This window comes from Oncorhynchus mykiss, chromosome 8 (genome assembly GCF_057628025.1).
Source record: "Oncorhynchus mykiss isolate SJ-2025 chromosome 8, ASM5762802v1, whole genome shotgun sequence".
NCBI classification, from domain to species: Eukaryota; Metazoa; Chordata; class Actinopteri; order Salmoniformes; family Salmonidae; genus Oncorhynchus; species Oncorhynchus mykiss.
The window spans coordinates 75,907,276-75,933,123 of NC_143029.1; the positions used below are offsets into that span (position 1 = coordinate 75,907,276).

The window sequence follows — 25,848 nt, forward strand, 5'->3', positions numbered from 1 at the left end:
ATGTTGGAGGCGGCTTATGGTAGAGAAATAAACATTAAATTATTTGGCAACAGCTCTGGTGGACATTCCTACAGTCAGCATGCCAATTGCACACTCCCTCAAAACTTGAGACATCTGTGGCATTGTGTTGTGTGACAAAACTTCACATTTTAGAGTGGTCTTTTATTGTCCTCAGCATAAGGTGCATCTGTGTAAGGATCATGCTGTTTAATCAGCTTCTTGAAATGCCAAACCTGTTAGGTGGATGGATTATCCTGGTAAAGGAGAACTGCTCACTAACAGGTATGTAAACAAATGTGTGCAAAACATTTAAGAGAAATAAGTTGCAAACTATTTTGAAGGCCTTCCATCTCATTTTCTTTCCAGCACATTTCAAGCCGTAGCACTACAGTGCCCTCGTCTACAAGTTTGGTTATTTCTGCAACAGCTGCCTTTACTAGCACATCCATGATTGCAGCTATTTGTGTACTGAAAGAAACAATGTTAGACATTGTTCTTCAAATAAAATCACCCTTGTTACACAAAAACGAATATGCAATGCTAGTGCCTCTGTGAAATGTTTACAACATAATCAGTTCTACTATTGTACAGCTTGTCGAAGCTGGCAAGCAGCAGTGTTTGTGAGAATTTTTTAAAAGAATAATAATACAAAATACATACACACTACCATTCAAAAGTTTGGAGGTTACTTAGAAATGCCCTTGTATTTTAAAGAAAAGCACATTTTTTGTTGATTAAAATAACATCAAATTGATCAGAAATACAGTGTAGACCTTGTTAATGTTGTAAATGACTATTGAGGCTGGAAACGTCAGATTTATTATAATTTTAAAAGGCTAATTGATCATTAGAAAACCCTTTTGCAATTATGTTAGCACAGCTGAAAACTGTTGTTCTGATTAAAGAAGCAATAAAACTGACCTTCTTTAGATTAGTTGAGCATCTGGAGCATCAGCATTTATGGGTTTGATTACAGGCAGCAAAATGGCCAGAAACAAAGGACTTTCTTCTGAAACTCATCAGTCTATTCTTGTTCTGAGAAATAAAGGCTATTCCATGTGAGAAATTGCCAAGAAACTGAAGATCTCGTACAATGCTGTGTACTACTCCCTTCATAGAACAGGGCAAACTGGCGCTAACCAGAATAGAAAGAGGAGTGGGAGGCCCCGGTGCACAACTGAGCAAGAGAACAAGTACAATAGAGTGTCTAGTTTGAGAAACAGACACCTCACAAGTCCTCAACTAGCAGCTTCATTAAATAGTACCCGCAAAACACCAGTCTCAACATCGACAGTGAAGAGGCGACTCCGGGATGCTGGCCTTCTAGGCAGAGTTGCAAAGAAAAAGCCATATCTCAGACTGGACAATAAAAAGAAAAGATTAAGATGGGAAAAAGAACACAAACACTGGACAGAGGAACTCTCCCTAGGAGGCCAGCATCCCGGAGACGCCTCTTCACTGTTGATGTTGAGACTGGTGATAAGGTACAATACCAGTCAAAAGTTTGAACACCTACTCATTCAAGGGTTTTTCTTTATTTTTACTATTTTCTACATAGTAGAAATATAGTGAAGATATCAAAACTATGAAATAACACATATGGAATCATGTAGTAACCAAAAAAGTGTTAAACAAATCAAAATAGTAGCCACCCTGTGCCTTAATGACAGCTTTGCACACTCTTGGCATTCTCTCAATCAGCTTCACCTGGAATGCTTTTTCAACAGTCTTGAAGGAGTTCATACATATGCTGAGCACTTGTTAGCTGCTTTTTCTTCACTCTGTGGTCCAACTCATCCCAAACCATCGCAATTGGGTTGAGATTGGGTGATTGTGGAGGCCAGGTCATCTGATGCAGTATTCCATCACTCTCCTTCTTGGTCAAATAGCTTACACAGCCTGGAGGTGTGTTTTAGGTCATTGTCCTGTTGAAGAACAAATGATATTCCCCACTAAGCCCAAGCCAGATTGGATGGCGTATCGCTGCAGAATGCTGTTGTTGCCATGCTGGTTAAGTGTGCCTTGAATTCTAAATAAATCACAACAGTGTCACCAGCAAAGCACCCCCACACTATCATACCTCCTCCTCCATGCTTCACGGTGGGAACCACATGCGGAGATCATCCGTTCACCTACTCTATGTCTCACAAAGACACTGCGGTTGAAACCAAAAAACTCACATTTGGATTTATCAGACCAAAGGACAGATTTCCACCAGTCTAATGTCCATTGCTCGTGTTTCTTGGCCCAAGCAAGTCCCTTCTTCTTATTGGTGTCCTTTAGTAGTGGTTTCTTTGCAGCAATTTGACCACGAAGGCCTGATTCACTCAGTCTCCTCTGAACAGTTGATGTTGAGATGTGTCTGTTACTTGAACTCTGTGAAGCATATATTTGGGCTGCAATCTGAGATGCAGTTAACTCTAATGAATTTATCCTCTGCAGCAGAGGTAACTCTGGGTCTTCTTTTCCTGTGGCTGTCCTCATGAGTGCCAATTTAATCATAGCGCTTGATGTTTTTTGCGACTGCACTTGAAGAAACTTTCAAAGTTCTTGAAATTTTCCGGTTCGACTGACCTTCATGTCTTAAAGTAATGATGGACTGTTGTTTCTCTTTGCTTATTTGAGCTGTTCTTGCCATAATATGGACTTGGTCTTTTACCAAATTGGGTTATCTTCTGTATAGCACCCCTACACTGCACCCCTATGTCCTTATATTGTGATATTTCTGTGAAATCAGTCAGGACAACTACTTGTAAAATTATTTCTGAAAATACAAATAAGACAATTATTTGTCTGCAGAATAAATTTATTCACAAAAATGAATTAAAAACAGAAAATGCATTGGTTTATGGAATTGGTACAAATAATGACATCTCTAGCCATTGCTCATAAGAAGTTATACCATTTTCTTGCTCACAATACCTATGGTTATGCATGAGATGTGATACCTGAGATTGACATACTTGGGTGTAAATGTACAACTCTTTGTAGATTGAAACCAAGTTAAAATTGCAAGTTAGTTTAATAGGTTGAAAATAGCAACAAAAAAGGAGGACATTTACAGATGGAGGGGAGGGGGGAGTCTGCGGAGGATCAGTTTTTTGACTATCCCTGAATATTAGTGGGACGGGGTTCTAGGCCCAGGCTGAATAATACAGGCAGTATGGAAAATATAACTATATATAAATGATACGTTTGTATACTAATCATCCAGACAGAGTCAATGGCTATAACATTTACTGGCTTTTATGTCCACCTCTTTCTCTTTATTGTACTTCATATCCTCTCTCTTTTTTTTTCTCCCTTTCACTGCCCTCTTTCTCTCTCCCTCTCTTGATTCCCATGGCAACAGCTTCATCAAAACACATACTGACTGGACTGTTCTTCATCATGTCTTTCACTCCCCCCTCATCCACATCTCTCCTCCTCTCCCTCACCCCCCCACTCTGTGCCTCCTTTTTGCCTGTGCCCTCATCTTCCCCATCCTCATTCCACCCTCGTTCTGTCTCGCTGATTTTGTCATGCTCTGGCTTTCCTTCCATCTTTCTCTCCTTATCTTGCTGTCCCAAAGTCATGTGTACCTTTCCCTTTCCACTGTCTCTGTCTGTCTCTCTCCTCTCCCTCTGGTGCTGCTGTTGTCTGAGGTTCAGTGCAGTTATTCGGCAGTGATGGGGCTTGGGTGGTACCACTGGCACTGATCTTGCTTGATACACTTTAGGGGGTGTTTGTTGTTTAGACACGACCAGCACTCTCCCCGCCCCTTTTTCAGACCCCACTTTACTATCCATCGCTTCGTTTTCTCCCTCATATTTTTTGTTGTTGTTTATCTGGATCTCTTTCAGTTCTTCTTCTCTTTCCTCTATTGTTGGTGTCTTTAGTTGATCTTTCGTCTCTCCTTTCTTCTTATCTGTCTCCCGTTGGACCACACGTATACTATCTCCTTCTTCCATGTCTTTCTCTCCCTCCTCATATCCCTCTCCCACAACATCCTTTATAAGATCTATATCTCGTTGTCTTCTCTCTAAAACGTGCTGTGCCTCTAGATCCTGTTTCTCATTATCAATCGACATCTTTTCTACCCTCTCTTCAGCTGCCTCTTCCTCAGTCTCTCCCATGGTATCCACTCCTTCAGCTGCCTCTTCCTCAGTCTCTCCCATGGTATCCACTCCTTCAGCTGCCTCTTCCTCAGTCTCTCCCATGGTATCCACTCCTTCAGCTGCCTCTTCCTCAGTCTCTCCCATGGTATCCACTCCTTCAGCTGCCTCTTCCTCAGTCTCTCCCATGGTATCCACTCCTTCAGCTGCCTCTTCCTCAGTCTCTCCCATGGTATCCACTCCTTCAGCTGCCTCTTCCTCAGTCTCTCCCATGGTATCCACTCCTTCAGCTGCCTCTTCCTCAGTCTCTCCCATGGTATCCACTCCTTCAGCTGCCTCTTCCTCAGTCTCTCCCATAGGATCTACTCCTTCCACCGCTTTCTTCGCCTCTTCTTTTGCACTCATCTCTTCACTTGCCTTACTCTCATCTATCTCTTTCATGATCTCTTTCTGTTGTACTCCAATCATCTCTCCATCTTCTTTGGTTTCTATCATCTCCTCTATAAATGTACTTCCCTCAGTCTCTCCTTCCCTATCCTTCCTCTCTCCACTTTCCATCATGTCATCCCTCACTACTATGCTCATCATCTCTTCATAAATGACCTCTTCCTGCTTTGTGTCCTCTTCTCCAACTTCCCTTTCATCACCTGCTATCCTGTCATCCTCTTCTTCAATCATTCCTCCTTGTTCCTTCTCCTCCACTCCCACCCTAACCCCCACATAATTTTCTTCAGTTTTTTCCAATTCCTTTAATACCTCTCTCTCCTCTCTTTTGCCCATATCTCCCTCGCTCTCACATGCTGTTTCTTCTCCCTCTTGTTTGTCCCATCCTCCCCCGTTTCTATCATCTCTTTCCTCCATCACTTCCTCTACCTTCTTCTCCTCTCCATTTTCCTTCTCTCCCGCTCTCTCCCTCTTAGCACTTTTTTCAGAATGCTCTTTTACATTCCCAGCTGAATCTCTAGAAACCTCCTCTGATCGCTCATTGACTATGTGCTCTGGCTCTTCAGCACAGGAAACAATAAGACAAGCCGTGAGTAAATGCTCTTGTGGGTTTTCTGCCTCGGCTTCGCTCACTGTATCACCATTATAACCCTCTGAAATCACACCTTCTTCAGGACATTGACTCTTCAGGACCTCTTCCTCGTCTTTGAGCTTCAGATGAACTCTAGTGGTCTGCAGTGAGGCCTCCTCACAGTCAGTTGATGTGGATGCTGAAGCGTGGCTCTTCTCAATGTCATCTGGAGTTTCCTCTTCCTCCATGATGCTGGTTTCAACCAAGTGACAACTTTCTTCTATGTCAGTGCTGCAGAGTGAAGGCGATCTATGATGACAAGTAACATTTATCAAGTACATTTATCCTGATCTGCTGTTTTTCACTTTATAAATAACCTGCCTCTGCTTACCTTTCTGTGCAAGTATTGGTCAGGGTGTCTGCCTGGTTTTTCTCCTGGCTGTCTCGATCCTGTTCTGCATCCTCCTCCTCCACCAGTTTCATCGCTTCCAGACTATTATTTTCTTCAGCTTTGCTATTCCTCAAAACCTCCACTGATTGGTGACAGCAGTCAGGGGAATCAATGTCCAAGTGCTCAGGGGGAATTCTGGCCTCAGAACTAGGAATTGGTCCGTCATCAGAGGCACCGTCCAGTGGTTGTGAGGGCACAGGGGCTGGGGACAAACTGTTCTCCAAGTCAGTCTGAGGTCCACTCCATGTCAGTCTGTTGAACACCAAACTAGATGGTAGACTTTTACAGAACATGTCATCATCATCCTCCTCCTCATCTTCTTTGTCGTAATCATCACCTTCTTCATCCTCCTCTTCTTCTTCAGAGGAGGAGGAAGACAGAGCAGGCAGGAAGGGCCGGGACATGTAAGGCAGACTCATTGACTTGTTGGCTCGCCCATACTGATCTATGCTTAGAGGCCTGTGTATGGGCGTTTGTGTCTGTATTTGTGTCTGTGCTTCTACAGGTGGCCGTGTGACAGGGTCTGGTCTGTCATATGCGAGTCCTGGGGATCTATGCTCCACCTCGTCTTCATACTCATCATCCCCATGATGAGGCTCCACTGAGAACTCTTGGAACATCTGGGAGGAGAGAGGATGGAAAAGAGAGGTTAGGATCATAACTAAATGATTAAACACACAGACACACACAAAGAAACAGACAGACACAGACACATACACACCTGGCTGGAGACACTGCTGTCCATAAGGTCAAGGAATCCAAAAGTATCCTGAAAGTCCAGTGGACAGTCCTGGTCTTGTTCATCGTCCTCCTCCATCAGAGGAAATGGCAAATCTATGGCAACTACTTCATTTCTGACACCTGACATGTCTGGGGCATCCAGGGCAGTCTGCACAGAGCCTTTCATATCTGAGGAGTAAAGGCAAATGTTACAGATTGACACAAATGTCCTATCCAAGTGAATTTCACTCCAGCCGGTATCTATAAACCTACTACCATGACTATTGTACTTCCCTTACTACGCAAATTATGTTTATTTAAACACATAAATGATTAGACATACCCATGTATTCACCCTCTTCATCCTCATCGTTGTCATGGTTTTCTGCAACCCCTTCTCCACCCTCACCCTGAACCTGACTCTCTTCAATGCTCTCTTCTGATGGCTTAGATACACAGTCCCCATTCACTTCCTCTTCTCTCTCCTCTTCTCCTCTTCCCCATTTTTCTTCAACTTTATCTTCCTCTGCCTCACCTCTCCTCTCCCCTGTTACCTCTTCATCTCTTCTCTTGCCTAGGTCAGTCTTGTCCTCCCTCTTAACTTCTACTCGGATGTGCCTTTCCCCTTCCCCTCCCTCCTGTCTGTCACCCTCCCTTGCCTCCTGTCTGTCCCCCTCCCTTGCCTTCTGTCTCTCCCCCTCCCTTCCCTTCCGTCTGTCACCCTCCCCGCCCTCTCCTTTATCTCCACTCTCCTGTCCTCCTCTATGGTTGCCCCTGTCCGCTCCACCCCCCTGCAGCACCCCAAAGGCCAGGCCTGATGTGATGTGAAGGGGTACTGTGACCGAGAAAGGTCCGGAGATGTGGATCCCTGCCCGCCGGTCGGCTTTGCTGGAGAGTCCTGGGGATCTGGATGGGGGTTGCAGAGCCTCAGTGCTGTTGCCCCCACCACAGTGACTGTCCAGTCGACTGTATATGCCCTGTGTTCCCCCGCCCCCGCTCACTACACTCACACTAGCCCCCTGACCCCTCCGGTAGGTCACAGCATACCCGCTGCCCATATCACCACCACTACTGGATGCCCCTCCCTCCGCACCCCCCTGGGTACAGGGAGAGGGCTGAGCCAAGGGGGACATCACAGTGGAAGGGGGTCGTTGTCTGGAACCTGAGAGGTATTATAAACATTCACATTAGTCTACACAAAACTGTCATAATTGTAAGACTATAGTACTACTGAACACAGAAAATAAATGATTCCTTAGCCTTACCAGTATGCATTAATTGAATTACTATAAAAACATATTCACCAACATCTATACAATAAGATAAAGACTGGGTAAACAAGTAAGGAGATGCACCTTCATGCGGATAGGGCACAGAGCTCAGGGAATCCATGCTCTTCGCTGGCCTCAAGACAGTTCTCTCTTTTTCTACAGATGGAAGGATGATTGTCAAACTCAAAATAATAATTATTACCATTGCAAAGCCATGCATTGAATTAAAGATAACATCAGTGTGTCACTCACCTTTGGCCGAGTTCTTGTTCCTCCGTCTCGGATCATGGAGTCTGCCTCCTAAATTGAAGATGGACTTCCACTTCCTGCCCTTAAGAGATCCCTTCCTCCTGAAGTAGAGAATGTTACTTCTGTTACTCTGGCCAGGATTTTTCTATACCACGTGACCTGGCCATGTAGGAAAAACTATATGCCCTATTACTAACCTATCTATTACCATTACGAACACTAAACCTCTTCCAATTTCAACCACTATACTGCTACTATCTTGATGATAAATTGGCATAAACTGGCCATGTTTTTTTTTTTGTGTGTGAATTTGCTTACTTGTCTGTCCCGTCTATGATGGCGTGGTAGGAACGCATGGCAGGGGGACCGTCCCCTGGGCTGATGTTACCTAACTGGAATGGAATGGCCCGGAAGAAAGGTTCCTCTGGATTGTGTATAGAGGGAGATGGGAGTGACTTCCGGCGCTCCGTAATACCTTTAATAAGGAGGTGAAGAAGAGAGGGAGGAGATATGAGTGTTGTGAGTGAGTATCTATTCTCTATGACTGAGAAAGAGAGAGACAGGGAGAGAGGAAAAGTGATGTACCTGAATCAGGAAACAGCTGGGGCACGTGGGTGAGGATGAATTCCACCACGATAGACTGGACCCTCACCTCCATAAAGGCTGCTGTACCGTTAAACCCTGACGCCTCAATGTCCTTTGACCTGCAAACAAACTCAGAGGATTAAACAACATTGAACAATGCAAACACCCTGTTTTAACTATATCTTCACGTCTTTCTCTCTCATGTACACTACCATTCAAAACTTTGGGGTCACTTAGAAATGTCCTTGTTTTACATGAAAACATACATGAAATGAGTTGCAAAATGAATAGGAAATATAGACAAGACAATATTATAAATAATGACAAGATTATAAATTGACAATATTATAAATAATGATTTTTAATTGAAATAATAATTGTGTACTTCAAACTTTGCTTTCGTCAAAGAATCCTCCCTTTGCAGCAATTACAGCCTTGCAGACCTTTGGCATTTTAGCTGTCAATTTGTTGAGGTAAACTGAAGAGATTTCACCCCATGCTTCCTGAAGCACCTCCCACAAGTTGGATTGGCTTGATGGGCACTTCTTACGTACCATACGGTCAAGCTGCTCTTACAGCTCAATAGGGTTGAGATCCGGTGACTGTGCTGGCCACTCCATTATAGACAGAATACCAGCTGACTGCTTCTTCCCTAAATAGTTCTTGCATAGTTTGGAGCTGTGCTTTGTCCTGTTGTAGGAGGAAATTGGCTCCAATTAAGCGCCGTCCACAGGGTATGGCATGGCGTTGCAAAATGGAGTGATAGCCTTCCTTCTTCCAAGATCCCTTTTACCCTGTACAAATCTCCCACTTTACCACCAACAAAGCCCCCCCCAGACCATCACATTGCCTCCACCATGCTTGACAGATGGCGTCAAGCACTCCTCCAGCATCTTTTCATTATTTCTGCATCTCACGAATGTTCTTCTTTGTGATCCGAACACCTCAAACTTAGATTTGTCTGTCCATAACACTTTTTTACAATCTTCCTCTGTCCAGTGTCTGTGTTCTTTCGCCCATCTTAATATTTTCTTTTTATTGGCCAGTCTGAGATATGTCTTTTTCTTTGCAACTGCCTAGAAGGCCAGCATCCCGGAGTCGCCTCTTCACTGTTGACGTGGAGACTGGTGTTTTGCGGGTACTATTTAATGAAGCTGCCAGTTGAGGACTTGTGAAGTGTCTGTTTCTCAAACTAGACACTCTAATGTACTTGTTCTCTTGCTCAGTTGTGCACCGGGGCCTCCCATTCCTCTTTCTATTCTGGTTAGAGCCAGTTTGCGCTGTTCTGTGAAGGGAGTAGTACACAGCGTTGTACCAGATCTTCAGTTTCTTGGCAATTTCTCCCATGGAATAGCCTTAATTTCTCAGAACAAGAATAGACTGACGATTTTCAGAAGAAAGGACTTTGTTTCTGGCCATTTTGCGCCTGTAATCGAACCCACAAATGCTGATGCTTCAGATACTCAACTAGCCTAAATGCCAGTTTTATTGCTTCTTTAATCTGAACAACAGTTTTCAGCTGCGCTAACATAATTGCAAAAGGGTTTTCTAATGATCAATTAGTCTTTTAAAATGATAAACTTGGATTAGATAACGCAACGTGCCATTGGAACACAGGAGTGATGGTTGCTGATAATGTGCCTGTTCTCCTATGTAGATATCCCATAAAAAATCTTCAGTTTCCAGCTACAATAGTCATTTACAACATTAACAATGTCTATACTGTATTTCTGATCAATGTTATGTTATTTTAATGAACAAAAAACATGCTTTCTTTCAAAAACAAGGACATTTCTAAGTGACCCCAAACTTTTGAACGGTAGTGTACACACAAACCCACACACCTGAGAAGGTTCGGAGCCCAAACAATGGCGAGGTTCCGGGAATGCATATTGGTGTGTGAGGAGTGAGAAGCCATCTTGACAAGGTGGCGCATCAGGAACTCCAGAGTTCTGAGAAACCAGTGGGAGGGAGAAGGGGCAGAAAGAGATGGAAGTGGGATAGTTAATTTGAAAACTGTTTAAAAACATTTGAAACTGTTTGAGAATAACTATGCATGGCTAGAAAAGCAGTGCGCAGCCTGAAATATACTAGTAAGTTCAAGAGATATGGTATGAAGAAAAGCAGAATTTACCTCTAGTTATAAACAGACGGTTGCAGGCCATGTAATATATGAAAACATACAGCAGTCATTTACACTTTCTATATCTTTAGTGAAAGAGATAGTTAAATAGTAGAGGTTTACTTGTAATGGGGAGCGGGTAACTCTTTCAGCACATCCTTAATCTTAACCAGCCTCTCCTCCTCCAACTGAATCGCCACAGCTTCCTGATGGGTAAAGGGGTGTGAGGTTGATACAAAAAGGCATATGCCATCTTTATGCTGGGTCCCATTTAGTAGGTATGAAATGGGAGTAAATGTTTTCTAATCCAAACTTAATAAAACAAGAATTATCAATTTCAAAACGCTTTCTCCTTTTTGTTCTTACTGAATGCAACCCTGGTGTCTGTCCATGTCTCTGAATGACTATCAAGACAGGTACTCACAGCATATTTGTCATAGAGCTGGTATGTGAGGAGGGGATTGGGTAACTCTCTGAAGTAGGCCTTGCAGACAGAGCTGACACAGTGAATGTCCTGCAGGTACACATCCTTATTGAGATCCGGGGTCCCCTCACTGTCAAACTCACCCCTGTTTGGAGACAAACACAACATTTCACTGCTGTACACAGGCACACAAACGCAAGCACACAAACTCACACACCCCACTTACCTTAGTTTCTGTGTGTTGGATGACACCCCAGATAGCCTGTAGATCCCATCTACCACCCCATGCTCCTCAATGAATTCACTGCAGCTTCGCAGAACCTGGGGAACTGAGAGGGAGACAAGACCATGGTATTCAAGCTAATATTTAACATGTTCTAGTCAATTGTCTGGGGAAACTTGGGACTTACTCTCCTGACAGGTAGTGGACAAGTGGTCCAACAGGTCACAGCCAAACACCTTCTCATTGTTCCCTCCTTTTCTCCGGAGTCTCCGCATCTCTTCTTTTCTCCTGCCTCAACCTCTTGCACATCCAGCCCTGTGTGTTTGTGTGTCTGATATATGTATTTTCTGTATAACTTGGTTAATGGTAACGTGACCATGAGGTGCTCATATACATTTACAATATACTGTTAATATGCAACAATGTGTTTTCTTCATTGCATTTGATTAAGTTTTATTGTTCCACTCTGTGATGTGCAGTGCTATACTGTGTGCTATACTGTGTGCTATACAGTGCTATACTGTGTGCTATACTGTGTGCTATACTGTGATATAATGAGCTGTGTTTTAAGGCATTGTGCTAGGTCATGCTGTCTTTGTGGCACTCTGCAAAGTAAGAAACCAGCTAAATCATCTTCTCAATATACGTACACCAACACAACACTTAATGTGATCATTTGTGAGCATCGCTCACAATCTACAGCATGCATCAGTCTTCACTTCCCCTTAATGTCTTCTTCACAAAATAAACAGGCCACACCCTTTACCCCAATACTCCTAGACTCCCTCTCAGTGCTGTGATTTGGGGAGACTTTAAAGTAAATAACGCCTAGTCTTCCTATGCTAATGGAACACTGACACCCCTAACACCGGCTCTGGCTGTTCTCCGTGACCGATAAAGGCCTTCTCCTCCCTGCCTCTCGCAGCCATTGTGGCCCTCTCACTGCAGCGGAAGTCAATTGAATAGTATGTCGTTCTGACTGCAGGCCTGTCGAAGAACATGAAGCCTCTGAGCCTGACCCCACCTCTCCATCCCCCTGACCCCTACCATTCCACCCCTAACACACTGTCACTGCTACTCCTCTCAAGTTTTGGGTGACATTGAGGTAAAAACAAGAATAAAAAAGCGTAATAAAAAGTTGACTGTTCCTACCTTCACTCTACACCGGCACAACCAAGCAGCAGCAAGCAATGACGCAAGAAACCACTAAACTTCCCCTGTCGACTTCCTGAGTCTCTTTCTCGCTCGCGTTCTCTTTCTGTATATCTCCTCCATTAGCTCTGCCTCTGTTGATCGGCAAATCAATGAAAGAGTAAATCATTCAAACTACCAATCTATTTCTCTTATCTAATGATCTTTGATTCAGATGACCAGTTTTATTCAGAATCAGTGGTCAGTTTAGACAATGCAAAATGTTTCAGTATAAACACATATAGCCTATTACACTGAAACATATTTTATTGCCTCATTTTGAGATGACATACAGTAACTCAACATTTTTAGGCAGCAGAGTAATTTCCAAACCTTAACTGAAAATCAAGTTGAATTGAGTTATTAACCTGACCTGATATGAGACTGTCCCTTGTGGCAAGACGTGACATCCCAGATAGTCAGACACTTCCTAGACAATACAGACTTAATGGCTCCTACATATTATTCATCTAAAAGCACAGATTGACTCTTTCATTAAATACATTTTATTGAAAATACCATGTTTTTTTTTACAGTTTTGTAGTACAAAATACATTGTTACCAGTTGTAAATTAGTTGTTTAAAATAAAAGTGAAGAGCCGTCAACAGTCAAACATCAAAACCAATTCACAAATCAATTAGGAGGAAAAGCTTGTCAAATTGTCTCAAAACAAAGTTCCAGAAAAACTATGAACTATTTGTTCCATCTGGTCTGAGACAACATTAAACTTGTGTGTGGATCCCCAGGGTATGCGGGTGCCACGTATTGAGACACTGGACTCTCTCCTATGTGAGTTCTCTGATGTGACTTCATACCAGAGCGCTGAGTGAAGCATTTCCCACACTGTGTGCACTTGTAGGGCTTCTCTCCGCTGTGGACTACAGCATGTCTGATCAGGTTGCACTGCTTGGTAAAACTCCTGCCACACTGTTCACAGGTGTACGGTTTCTCTCCGGTGTGACTCCGGAGGTGTTCTTTTAGCTGCCAGAAACGTGGGAAGCTCTTCCCACAGAAGGTGCAGCTGAAACGCCTCTCGGTGGTGCCGCCTGATCTCCACTGAGTCCTCATTCTCTTCACCATGTTAAAACTACTGCGACTCAGGCTGTATCCAGAGAAGGTGGAGGTGGTGGCCATGTTTGACCCTGTCATGCACTCACTCAATCTCACTGTTGCTTCTGAAGCCCTGTACTGATGCTGCCTTGACTGTAGAGCTAAACTATTTCCTTCATTATTTGAGTTCAGCATCTCACTGCTCTGTCCATCTGGCATCTGTTGTCTAGTCTCATCAGCCAATGTTCTGACATGTCCTTTACTGTGTTTTTCTGCAATGAACATGTTAGCATGTGGTTTTCCTATAGAAGAGTGAAGTGATGGCCCTACTTCATCTGTCATAGTAGGAACAGATGACAGTCCACTATGAGATGGGTAAATTGAGATATTCTGAGAGTACTTTTCTGTGGAATGAAAGGAGAAATCTGGGTGGCCATCAGGGTTAGTGTCTCTGCCTGGATCCACAGAGGTCCACAACTGCCCATCAGACTCATCCATGACAAACTGGTCAGGTCCTGCCAGGTTTGTGGTCTGATCCAGCTCCTCCTCTTTCACCATCACAAGTTCTAGTGAGTCCTCGTCTGGCCGGTGCTGCTCTGTGTTGAACACCTCTGTAGATGATAGCCGGGGTGTTCCTGGTTCCTCTGGACGATCAGAATTGGGGTAATGTTCCACTGAGTCTCTGGGAGATATGCTGGGTTGTGTGATGAAGTCCTCATCACAGAGCTGTTGCTCAAAGGATGGTGGTTTCCCAGGCTTGGAACCAGATTCTAATGATTTGGGGATCAACATAAAATAAACATTACAAAAGACCCTTAACAGTTGCAAAACATGACTGCTTTAGAACCGTGCACTCTATATGCCAGAACACAAAACACTAATGTAATTTGGAACGTGCATACCACCACTCCCTCACAGTCTTCCATAGACAGACAGAGCAGTACCCTTTATGGTCACACCCACCCTCTCCAGTGATCCTGAGCTCTTCCTGAGGGTCAGTCTTCCACACGTCCTCTGCTGTCTCCTCATCTTTGATCAGTATGGGTTCAGTCTCCACTCTCTGCTCCACATCAGTAGGCTGTAACAGGGAACTGCAATTATTCCTCTGGGCGCACACCATGTCTAACACTTTTCATAAAAGGTGATTTATCACACCTGGCACGGAGAGTCCTCTCTGCCTCTCCACTGTGAGCTACTCCTTTCCTTGTTCAAAACAATCTTGACAGGATATGACAATCTCTCTGTTGACATGGGGTAAAGAACTGGAAAATAATTGTATTCAGTGAAATATTAGGGTTATTCACACATTTGGGATTTTCTTCAGTTGTTCATGCAATCAAATTATTACCTTTTCTCCTATCTCGTCCTTGTGTCTTCTTCAGCTCGCTCTCCATCATTCGACACTTTCTTTTCAGTACATCAATATCTCGTTGGCTTTGGGTAATTTCCAAACGTATAACTGCACAGCTATCATCTACACGATTGTTTATTTCTGCTACAGCGGCTTTAGCTAATACCTCCATAATCGATACCAATTGCGACTGAAAACTGCAGCTGGCCATCTTGTAAAACCCTAAATACAGATTTGTATTATCTGTTGGAAGTCAATAGTCTACAATTTCCAAGCTAATGTGCAAAAACAATCCGTAGACCTTGATAAATAGCAACAATGTACGAAGTGGGAGAGATACGTGCGCAATTTCAATCGCACTTCCGTTCAACTCGTGACGTAAATATTTATTACCGTAAATATGAGACTGCAACAGCCCTGCAAAATTGGTAGAATTAGCACTGGCAAGGCAGGTATACTGATCAATAATATAGTGGGTGCCAGGCCCAGACGATCCTGCAGGTAAAGAAGCCGGATGTCCTGGGCTGGCATCCTTAAACTCAGTCTGTTGTTGTGAGCCCGGTCAGACTTAATGCAAAATTCTCTAAAACAATGTTGGTGGTGGCTTACGGTAGAGAAATTAACATTAAATTATCTGACAATAGCTCCGTTGGACATTCCTGCAGTCAGAATGACAATTGCATACTCCCTGTTATGTGACAAAACTGGACAATTTAGAGTGGCCTTTTATTATCCCCAGCACAAGGTGCACAGCTGTTATGCCTGCGGCTATGGAACCTTGACCTGTTCACCGGACGTGCTACCTGTCCCAGACCTGTTGTTTTCAACTCTCTAGAGACTGCAGGAGCCGTAGAGCTACTCTTAATGATCGGCTATGAAAAGCCAACTGACATTTACTCCTGAGGTGCTGACTTGCTGCACCCTCGACAACTACTGTGATTATTATTATTTGACCATGCTGGTCATTTATGAACATTTGAACATCTTGGCCATGTTCTGTTATAATCTCCACCCAGCACAGCCTGAAGAGGACTGGCCACCCCTCATAGCCTGGTTCCTCTCTAGGTTTCTTCCTAGGTTTTGGCCTTTCTAGGGAGTTTTTCCTAGCCACCGTGCTTCTACACCTGCATTGCTTGCTGTTTGGGGTTTTAGGCTGGGTTTCTGTACAGCACTTTGAGATATCAGCTGATGTAAGAAGGGCTATATAAATACATTTGATTTGATGTGTAATGATCATGCTGTTTAATCAGCTTCTTGATATGCTACACCTGTCAAGTGGATGGATTAACTTGGCAAACGAGAAATGGAAACTATCAGGGATGTAAACAAATTTGTGCCCAAAATTTGAGAAAAATAAGCTTTTTGTGCATATGGAACATTTCAGGGATCTTTTATTTCAGCTCATGAAACATGGGACTAACACTCTACACATTGTGCTTATATTTTTGTTCAGTATACAGTTGAAGTTGGAAGTTTACATACTTAGGTTGGAGTCATTCGAACTCGTTTTTCAACCACTCCACACATTTCTTGTTAACAAACTATAGTTTTGGCAAGTCGTTTAGGACATCTACTTTGTGTTTGACACAAGTAATTTTTTCTAACAATTGTTTACATACAGATTATTTCACTTATAATTCACTGTATCACAATTCCAGTGGGTCAGAAGTTTACATACACTAAGTTGACTGTGCCTTTAAACAGCTTGGAAAATTCCAGAAAATGATGTCATGGCTTTAGAAGCTTCGGATAGGCTAATTGACGTCATTTGAGTCAATTGGAGATGTACCTGTGGATGTATTTCAAGGCCTACCTTCAAACTCAGTGCCTCTTTGCTTGACATCATGGGAAAATCATAAGAAATCAGCCAAGACCTCAGCAAAAAATGGTAGACCTCCACAAGCCTGGTTCATCCTTGGGAGCAATTTCCAAATGCCTGAAGGTACCACGTTCATGTGTACAAACAATAGTACGCAAGTATAAACACCACGGGACCACGCAGCCATCATACTGCTCTGGCAGGAGACTCGTTCTGTCTCCTAGAGATGAACGTACTTTGGTGCGAAAGTGCAAATCAATCCCAGAACAACAGCAAAGGACCTTGTGAAGATGCTGGAGGAAACAGGTACAAAAGTATCTGTATCCACAGTAAAAACGAGTCCTATATCGACATTACCTGAAAGGCCGCTCAGCAAGGAAGAAGCCACTGCTCCAAAACCACCATAAAAAAGCCAGACTATGGTTTGCAACTGCACATGGGGACAAAGTTTGTACTTTCTGGAGAAATATCCTCTGGTCTGATGAAACAAAAATAGAACTGTTTGGCCATAATGACCATCGTTGTGTTTGGAGGAAAAAGGGGGAGGCTTGCAAGCCGAAGAACACCATCCCAACCGTGAAGCACGGGGGTGGCAGCATCATGTTGTGGGGGTGCTTTGCTATAGGAGGGACTGGTGCACTTCACAAAATAGATGGCATCATGAGGATGGAACATGATGTGGATATATTGAAGCAACATCTCAAGACATCACTCAGGAAGTTAAAGCTTGGTCGCAAATGGGTCTTCCAAATGGACAATGATCCCAAGCATATTTCCAAAGTTGTGGCAAAATGGCTTAAGGACAACAGAATCAAGGTATTGGAGTGGCCATCACAAAGCCCTGACCTCAATCCTATACAAAATTTGTGGGCAGAACTGAAAAAGTGTGTGCGAGCAAGGAGGCCTACAAACCTGACTCAGTAACACCAGCTCTGTCAGGAGGAATGGGCCAAAATTCACCCAACTTATTGTGGGAAGCTTGTGGAAGGCTACCTGAAACATTTGACCCAAGTTAATCAATTTAAAGGCAATGCTACCAAATACTCATTGAGTGTATGTAAACTTCTGACCCACTGGGAATGTGACATAATAAATAAAAGCTGAAATAAATAATTTTCTCTGTGCTATTATTCTGACATTTCACATTCTTATAATAAAGTGGTGATCCTAACTGACCTAAAACAGGGACTTTTAACTAGGATTAAATGTCAGGAATTGTGAAAAACGTAGTTTAAATGTATTTGGCTAAGGTGTATGTAAACTTCCGACTTCAACTGTATATACCTGGTATATTGTTGTCTGCATGTAGGGTAGCCCATTCATAGACCTAACTAGCTACTTTTCGTCGCCCATTGAAAATAGTATGTTCTTCCTGTGGGGACTTTTGTTAAGCTCCCCGATGCTCGGTCTGAACATTAACACGCATCTCTTGTGGAGCGGTTTTGGAAACATTAGAAATGTATCTTCCATATGAGCGATAAATCATTTTCCAAAAACAAAAGGATAAATTACAACACACCTTTATAGCACTACGGTTAGTGTTTCTACACAGCCATATCACCATGTTATAGCGCGTGTTACAGAAGACAGACTGAAGACATTGGCGAGCACTTGTGCAAATTAGCCACCTATCGTGCTCCGAACTCCTGTGTGTAAACGTAACTGGGGAGGAAGTGTAGTTCGTTGGCTGGAGGAACACACAGCATATGGATCTGTATAATCTTCTACAGTAACTGGTTGTTTTTGATTTGAAAGATTAATTCGCGCTGATATTAAAGATGAGGTCCATATGTTCCAAAAACCGTTTAGCAAGTGATGATTATTGATGTTCCTAAACATTAAAACACAAAGTCGGGATTGTAGTTCACAAGGAGCCAGTCATGGGCGAAGCTAACCGCTGAAAACCCTACGGAGAACTACATGTAAAGTAACTATATCTATTGATTAAATAAATTAGTTTTATGATCTAAAAGAATTCAGATCGTAAAACTTGTCTTTTTCAATAGCTTTGGCTACATGTAGGCGAAAAGACTGTAATGCAATGGCTCACATGGTTGTTAATGCATTAAAAGGCTATAGATGCATAATGCACGACACACTGGTGAAACGTAAAATACTAAAACACTTTCTTCAACCATTCATAAAAACGAATGGTTTATACATCATCAAATATTGTCATCTCCATTCTCACCCACACAACCTAATGAAACCGGTCTGAAGATGTGGTATGGTATTTCATCAAGGAAAAGGGATATATTTGTTTGACACATAGCTGGGACGATGAAACTAGTTTCATGTAAACTTCAAATAAACTGAATTTCATTACATATTTCCAATAACTATTGTATACTACATGTGTTATAGCTAATTAACATTCAGAGGTTCTTCTCAATGTTTTTAAGGCATATACATACACTCCCCGACGTATTTATTTGGACAGTGAAGTAAATATTTTTCATTTGGCTCTATAATCCAGCATTTTGAATTTGAGATCACATGTCTTATGAGGCGACATAACAGAACATCACCCTTTACTTTGAGGGTATTTTTATACATTTGTTTTACATTTTAGAAATTAATGCACTTCATGCATCTACTCCCCCCATTTGAAGGTGTCATTAGTATTACATTTAGTCAAAAGTTAAGTATTTAGTCCCATATTCCTAGCATGCAATGACTACATCAAGCTCATGACTCTACAAACTTGTTGGATGCATTTGTAGTTTGTTTTAGTTGTGTTTCAGATTATTTTGTGCCCAATAGAAATGAATGGTAAATAATGTATTGTGTCATTTTGGAGTCACTTTTATTGTGAATAAGAATAGAATAAGAACACTTCTACATTCATGTGGCGGCTACCATGATTACAGATAATCATGAATGAATTTGTGAATAACAAGTGAGAAAGTGACAGATGCGCAAAGATCATGCCCCCAAAACATGCTAACCTCTCACCATTAATAGTAACATGGGAGGTTAGCATTTTTGGGGGGGCATGATATTTATCTCTGTAACTTTCTCACTCATCATTATTCAAGATCAATTTATGATTATCCGTAGTCATGGTAGGGTTTACAATGTAGAAGGGTTCAGAAACAAATTCAATACTTATTTACAATAAAAGTGACTCCAAAATGACGCACCATATTCCAGAACACAACCAAAACTAACTGCAAATGCATCCAACAAGTTTGTAGAGTCACAAGCTTGATGTAGTCATTAGGTGCTAAGAATAAGGGGCGAAGTACTAAACTTCTGACAGATTTTTATACACTAAGTGAAATTGTCCAAATACTTATGCCACCTTCAAATGGGGGAACTAGATACATAAAGTGCCTTAATTTCTAAATGGTAAAACAGATGTATGAAAATATCCTCAAATAAAAGGTGACATTCTGTACTGTCGCCTCATGAAAAACATTTGATCTCAAATCCAAAATCCTGGAGTATAAAGCCAAATTAAAAGTTGTAGCTTCACTGTGCAAATAAATACATAGGGAGTGTATCAGTAGAGGTATTGGATACAAAAAGAAAGCACATCAGATAGTGTAGAAGATAGCGAGTAGGGATGATTGATCTACATTTTCACATTGAAAGTGTTTTCCGAAGCATAATGCAATTATGTTCCTATTTGTTCCATCTGGTCTGAGACTACATTAAACTTGTGCGTGGATCCCCAGGGTATGCAGGTGCCACGTATTGAGACACTGGACTCTCTCCTATGTGTGTTCTCTGATGTGACTTCATGCTGGAGCGCTGAGTGAAGCATTTCCCACACTGTGTGCACTTGTAGGGCTTCTCTCCGCTATGGACCACAGCATGTCTGATCAGGTTGCATTGCTTGGTGAAACTCCTGCCACACTGTTCGCAGGTGTACGGTTTCTCTCCGGTGTGACTCCGGAGGTGTTCTTTGAGCTGCCAGAAACGTGGGAAGCTCTTACCACAGAAGGTGCAGCTGAAACGCCTCTCGGTGGTGCTGCCAGAACTCCACTGAGTCCTCATTCTCTTCACCATGTTAAAACTACTGCGACTCAGGCTATATCCTGAGAAGGTGGAGGTGGTGGCCATGTTTGACCCTGTCATGCACTCACTCAATCTCACTGTTGCTTCTGAAGCCCTGTATTGATGCTGCCTTGACTGTAGAGCTAAACTATTTCCTTCATTACTTGAGTTCAGCATCTCACTGCTCTGTCCCTCTGGCATCTGTTGTCTAGTCTCATCAGCCAATGTCCTGACATGTCTTGTCATGTGTTTTGCTGCACTGAACATGTTAGCATGTGGTTTCCATATAGAAGAGTGAAGCGATGGCCCTACTTCACCTGTCATAGTAGGAAAAGATGGCAGCCCACTATGAGATGGGAAAATTGAGATATTCTGAGAGTACTCTTCTGTGGAATGAAAGGAGAAATCTGGGTGGCAGACAGGGTCACTGTCTCCGCCTGGATCCACAGAGGTCCACAGCTGCCCATCAGACTCATCCATGACAAACTGGTCAGGTCCTGCCAGGGCCGTGGTCTGATCTAACTCCTCCTCTTTCTCATCCTTCACCATCACTAGGTCTAGTGAGTCGTCGTCCTCGTCTGGCCGGTGCTGCTCTGTACTGAACACCTCTGTAGATGCGAGCCGGGGTGTTCCTGGTTCCTCTGGACGATCAGAATTAGTGTAATGTTCCACTGAGTCTCTGGGAGATATATTGGGTTGTGTGATGAAGTCCTCATCACAGTGCCGTTGCTCAAAGGATGGTGGTTCTCCAGGCTTGGAACCAGACTCTAAAGATTTAGAGATCAACATAAAATAAACATTACAAAAGACCCTTAACAGTTGCAAAACATGACTGCTTTAGAACCGTGCGCTAAATATGCCAGAACATAAAACACTAATGTAATTTGGAACGTGCATACCACCACACCCTCACAGTCTTCCATAGACAGACTGAGCAGTACCCCTTATGGTCACACCCACCCTCTCCAGTGATCCTGAACTCTTCCTGAGGGTCAGTCTTCCACACATCCTCTGCTGTCTCCTCATCTTTGATCAGTATGGGTTCAGTCTCCACTCTCTGCTCCACATCTGTAGGCTGTAACAGGGAAAGAGGTTATTACTCAGGACACACACCATATCTTACCCTTTTCATGCTCATGAATCACACAAAAGCAGTAAATTCTCCTGATAATCCAATAACATAATTGATCCAAGATGTCAGGTCTCTGTAATTGTAAAAGGTGATGTATCACACATGGGGTTGAGAGTCCCCTTCAACAGACATCTCGCTGTCTCTCCACTGTGAGCTACTCCTCTGCTTGTTCAAAACAATCTTGACTGGATATGGAGATCTCTCTGATGCCATGGGGTAAAAACCTAGAAAATAATTGTATTTTGTCAAATATTATGGCTATTCACACATTTGGATTTTGCATATTCAATCAATTTACCATGAATAATAACACAACTACCCTTTCGTCTGCGCGTCTTCTTCAACTCGCTCTCCATAATTTGACACTTCCTTTTCAGTACATCAATATCTTGCTGGCTTTGGGTCATTTCCAAACGTATAACAGCACAGCTATCAGCTACACGTTTGTTTATTTCTGCTACAGCTGCTTTAGCCAATACCTCCATAATGGATACAAACTGCTCCTGAAAATTGCAGCTGGCCATCCTGTCCAGCCCAGTATTTATTCGCTGTGACTAAGTAAATATGTTTAAACAATTTTGCTAGCCAATGAGCAATAAATAATCAGTATATTTCCAGTTCTCACGCTATGGCAAATGTTGATATTGGACCAATTCGACATTTGTAAGAGATCTATTTAGGCAAACGATGTTGATAAATGCCACCATGTCTCAAATCGGAGATGCGTGCGCAATCGCGCTTCCGTTTTCTTCTTCTTCATCACCATATTCGGTGTTAAAGAGCGGTTCGTATCCAATATGTTGCATTACCGCCCCCTAATGGACTACAATATACATATATTTACATCCTGATACAAAATTGGAAAAGGGGAAAAGGAAAAAAAAAATTAAAAGTATATATAACATTTAAAAAAACACCCATCCAACTAATTCTAAAAACCCACTACCCCATTCCACTATTTTAACCCTATCTGCTCCTGCACCATGCCAGCGGCCTGGGAGGACAGGGCACCACCACTCAACACACCTTGTAAATCTTCTGAAGTCAAATCTCATATACCCAAATACTTCTCTGCAGCTGCCACAACAACATCTATTTTCTGTGATTTACATTCTATTTATGCGGTTGATAACCATTGCTATGAAAGCTAAGAAGCCAACCTTACTGAAGGATATATCACTCGTTGGCCTATCGCTCTGTGCTGGCATCAGTAGTGTTAAGTACTTAAGTGAAAATACTTTAAAGTACTACTTAAGTAGTTTTTTAGTGTATCTGTACTTTTACATTCCTAAAGAAAATAATGTACGTTTTACTCCATACATTTTCCCTGACACCCAAAAGTACTTGTTACATTTTGACAGGAAAATGGTCCAATTCACAAACTTATCAAGAGAACATCCCTGGTCATCACTACTGCCTCTGATCTGGAGGACTCACTAAACACAAATGTTTCGTTTGTAAATTATGTGTGAGTGTTGGAGCGTGCCCTGGCTATCCGTCAATAAAAAAAACATATGAAAATTGTCCAGTCTGGTTTGCTTAATATAAGGAAGTTTAAATTATTTATACTTTTACTTTTGATACTTAAGTATATTTTAGCAATTATATTTACTTTTGATATTTAAGTATATTTAAAACCAAATACTTTTACTCAAGTAGTATTTTACTGGGTGACTTTCACTTTTACTTGAGTCATTTTCTATTAAGGCATCTTTACATTTACTCTAGTATGACAATTTAATAATTTTCCACCACTGGCTGGCATAGATCTACTATTCTCAGGGATCCTCTCAGGATCCTTCTCCCTTGACCCATCCTCCTCTACTTACTTCACTGCCTCCGCATGACACCTAATGCACTACTCTGACTCTAGCTACCCCAGAAATCACTCCTTTCAAGAAACATATCTTCACCCAAGTTATTTGACACGGAGCGCCTGCTCCCTCTGCTCAGAAGAAACACAAACAAATATCACAAGTCCACTACAGGTTACCTTCACGGATTCATCTGCAACTCCTTTCCCACCCACCCTGAAACCACAAATGGATCCGCCCAAAGGGCATCCACACATTCTCAAAAAAATTTACTTCTACTGGACCAGATTATTTTTTATTTCCATCGATGCCAGGCTCGGTTCCGAGCTTTTCACCACACTTTCCACCTCACTTAACTAGCCCTCATTCACTTACACTTTACCTCCAGAACTCTGTCTGGTGCACTCCATTCATCTTTTTCTTATTTTTCTCCTGTGGATTTTATATGGTGGTTGGCAAAAAAACTTTAAGGCGCATTACTACCACCAAATGGACTGGAGTGTGAAATAGAGACAGGGGTCTAAATCAGGGCAACCCAATCCTGGAGAGCTACCATCCTGTAGGCTTTCACTCCAACCCTAATCTAGTGCACCCGATTCTAATAATTAGCAGGTTGATAAACTGAATCAAATCAGTTACAACTGGGATTAGAATGAAAACCTACAGGGAAAAAAACTGGCAAACAAATGTCTCCCTTTCCCTCCCATATTGCTGGCACTGAAATTGAACGTGTTCCGCTGTATCCATCTCCTCCTGACAGTGATCACACCTCCCAGTCTGAAGTTTTCTTACCAGTTTTAATGTACTGTTGAGCCTTGTGTGTCCCATTCTCATCCTTGTGATTACACTTTCCTCCCTTCTCTCTCGACCTAAGGACCTCCCTGCCTCCACCTTTTCCTGGATCTTATACAGGTCTTCCCTTTCCATCCCTGTTCCACAACTCTTGCATTTTGTTATTAACCACTGTTCCTATCAACCACTTGGCATCTGCTCCTACATGAGCTGGTTCCCAGTGGAACATCACAACTACCCCATCTGTCTCACACCATACAAGCACTGAAAAATCTCATACAATACATCTAGTCTGCTCCGAGACACAAATGCATTTAAGCTCATCAGTGTTGCACAGGAGTCAGAGCAGCTCCTCCACCCACTCTGCAGCCAATAGTATGGCCAGCAACTTCATTGTGTAAACAGATAAATTATCAGTTGCTCTTTTTGTCACTGCCACCTTAAACTCAGGAACACTAAAAGCTGCACTTGTCCTCCCTGTTTTATGGTGCTCAGATCCATCTGTGAATATATTCAAGACAGCATGTTCTTAAATGTTCACTTACAATATTTACTGGATCTACTCCTTTCTCACCCTCTTAAGCAACCCTAGGCATATCATTGGCTGAGGGAGCAACCAGGGAGGGATAGCAGGAAGAACCACTGAGGGGCTCTCTCTCGCCATGCCATTACCCATCCACCCCAAACTTGTATTCAGATTTTGTTCATGCTCCCAGCCCTCTAGGAGCACCTTTTTTGTAGGATGTGTAACCCTAAGTCCTTGTAGATTTACCCAATATGTCAAGGCTAGTTGTTGTCTTAACTTTAAGGGCATGTCTCCCCACTCTACCTGCAGAGCTGCCACCGGGGAGGTCCTGATTGCTACACAACATATTCTTAGAGCTTGAGCCTGGATTACATCTAACTTTTTCAAAGATGTCTGAGCTTCTGATCCATATGCTACAGTTCCATTGTCCAGGGATGAACTTGACAGCGCAATTCACCGAGTGTACAAAACATTAGGAACACCTTCCTAATATTGAGTTGCACCCCCTTTTGCCCTCAGAACAGCTTCAATTCGTCAGGGCATGTACTCTATAAGGTGTTGAAAGCGTTCCACAGGGATGCTGGCCCATGTTGACTCCAATGCTTCTCACAGTTGTGTCAAGTTGGCTGGATGTCTTTTGGGTGGTGGACCATTATTGATACACAATGGAAACTGTTGAGCGTGAAAAACCCAGCAGCGTTGCAGTTCTTGACACAATAAAACCGGTTGGCCTCAACTTCGATGATGTCATCTATAAAATAGCCTCCAACACTCTACTCAACAAACTGGATACAGTCTATCACAGTGCCATCCGTTTTGTCACCAAAGCCCCATACACTACCCACCATTGCGACCTGTACGCTCTCGTTGGTTCAAATCAAATCAAAATCAAATCAAATTTATTTATATAGCCCTTCGTACATCAGCTGATATCTCAAAGTGCTGTACAGAAACCCAGCCTAAAACCCCAAACAGCAAGCAATGCAGGTGTAGAAGCACGGTGGCTAGGAAAAACT

General features: G+C 42.6%; 3 protein-coding genes across 4 annotated transcripts; all 3 read right to left on the minus strand.

Annotated features, from left to right (window-relative positions):
• Nucleotides 1-2,788: 2,788 nt before the first annotated feature.
• arhgap30 (Rho GTPase activating protein 30) lies at nucleotides 2,789-12,382 on the minus strand. Its single transcript, XM_036986195.2, has 14 exons — nucleotides 12,307-12,382; nucleotides 11,342-11,759; nucleotides 11,158-11,260; nucleotides 10,932-11,076; nucleotides 10,631-10,713; nucleotides 10,230-10,337; nucleotides 8,386-8,504; nucleotides 8,119-8,275; nucleotides 7,804-7,901; nucleotides 7,636-7,707; nucleotides 6,624-7,442; nucleotides 6,282-6,469; nucleotides 5,501-6,180; nucleotides 2,789-5,418 (listed from the first exon to the last, which is right to left on the minus strand). Exons 2-14 carry the CDS (start codon nucleotides 11,427-11,429, stop codon nucleotides 3,267-3,269), a joined length of 4,812 nt encoding a protein of 1,603 aa, XP_036842090.2. The 5' UTR covers nucleotides 11,430-11,759; nucleotides 12,307-12,382; the 3' UTR covers nucleotides 2,789-3,266.
• Nucleotides 12,383-12,828: 446 nt separating this feature from the next.
• Nucleotides 12,829-15,131, minus strand: LOC118965551 (uncharacterized). Of its 2 annotated transcripts, none has more exons than XM_036986202.2 (4): nucleotides 14,745-15,131; nucleotides 14,552-14,658; nucleotides 14,360-14,474; nucleotides 12,829-14,166 (listed from the first exon to the last, which is right to left on the minus strand). In XM_036986202.2, exons 1-4 carry the CDS (start codon nucleotides 14,956-14,958, stop codon nucleotides 13,040-13,042), a joined length of 1,563 nt encoding a protein of 520 aa, XP_036842097.2. In that variant the 5' UTR covers nucleotides 14,959-15,131; the 3' UTR covers nucleotides 12,829-13,039. The 2 variants fall into 2 exon arrangements, with proteins under 2 accessions (XP_036842097.2, XP_036842098.2); XM_036986203.2 differs by having other exon boundaries at nucleotides 14,552-14,637; nucleotides 14,745-15,120.
• Nucleotides 15,132-16,122: 991 nt separating this feature from the next.
• LOC110530546 (uncharacterized) lies at nucleotides 16,123-22,470 on the minus strand. Its single transcript, XM_021613723.3, has 4 exons — nucleotides 22,020-22,470; nucleotides 21,803-21,924; nucleotides 21,529-21,643; nucleotides 16,123-21,335 (listed from the first exon to the last, which is right to left on the minus strand). The coding sequence occupies exons 1-4, from the start codon at nucleotides 22,222-22,224 to the stop codon at nucleotides 20,218-20,220; spliced, it is 1,560 nt and encodes a 519-aa protein (XP_021469398.3). The 5' UTR covers nucleotides 22,225-22,470; the 3' UTR covers nucleotides 16,123-20,217.
• Between the last annotated feature and the right edge of the window lie 3,378 nt (nucleotides 22,471-25,848).

Coding starts and splice junctions, on each gene's coding strand:
- arhgap30 (XM_036986195.2), bottom strand. CDS start 11,429: ATGCGGAGACTCCGGAGAAAAGGAGGGAACAATGAGAAGGTGTTTGGC. Junction 10,714..10,931: donor AGCTCTATGACAAATATGCT/GTGAGTACCTGT, acceptor TTTACCCATCAG/GAAGCTGTGGCGATTCAGTT. Junction 6,181..6,281: donor ACAGCAGTGTCTCCAGCCAG/GTGTGTATGTGT, acceptor CTCTCCTCCCAG/ATGTTCCAAGAGTTCTCAGT.
- LOC118965551 (XM_036986202.2), bottom strand. CDS start 14,958: ATGGCCAGCTGCAGTTTTCAGTCGCAATTGGTATCGATTATGGAGGTA. Junction 14,475..14,551: donor GAGAGGACTCTCCGTGCCAG/GTGTGATAAATC, acceptor TCCCTGTTACAG/CCTACTGATGTGGAGCAGAG. Junction 14,167..14,359: donor GCTCAGGATCACTGGAGAGG/GTGGGTGTGACC, acceptor CCAAATCATTAG/AATCTGGTTCCAAGCCTGGG.
- LOC110530546 (XM_021613723.3), bottom strand. CDS start 22,224: ATGGCCAGCTGCAATTTTCAGGAGCAGTTTGTATCCATTATGGAGGTA. Junction 21,925..22,019: donor GAAGACGCGCAGACGAAAGG/GTAGTTGTGTTA, acceptor ATTATTTTCTAG/GTTTTTACCCCATGGCATCA. Junction 21,644..21,802: donor AAGGGGACTCTCAACCCCAT/GTGTGATACATC, acceptor TCCCTGTTACAG/CCTACAGATGTGGAGCAGAG.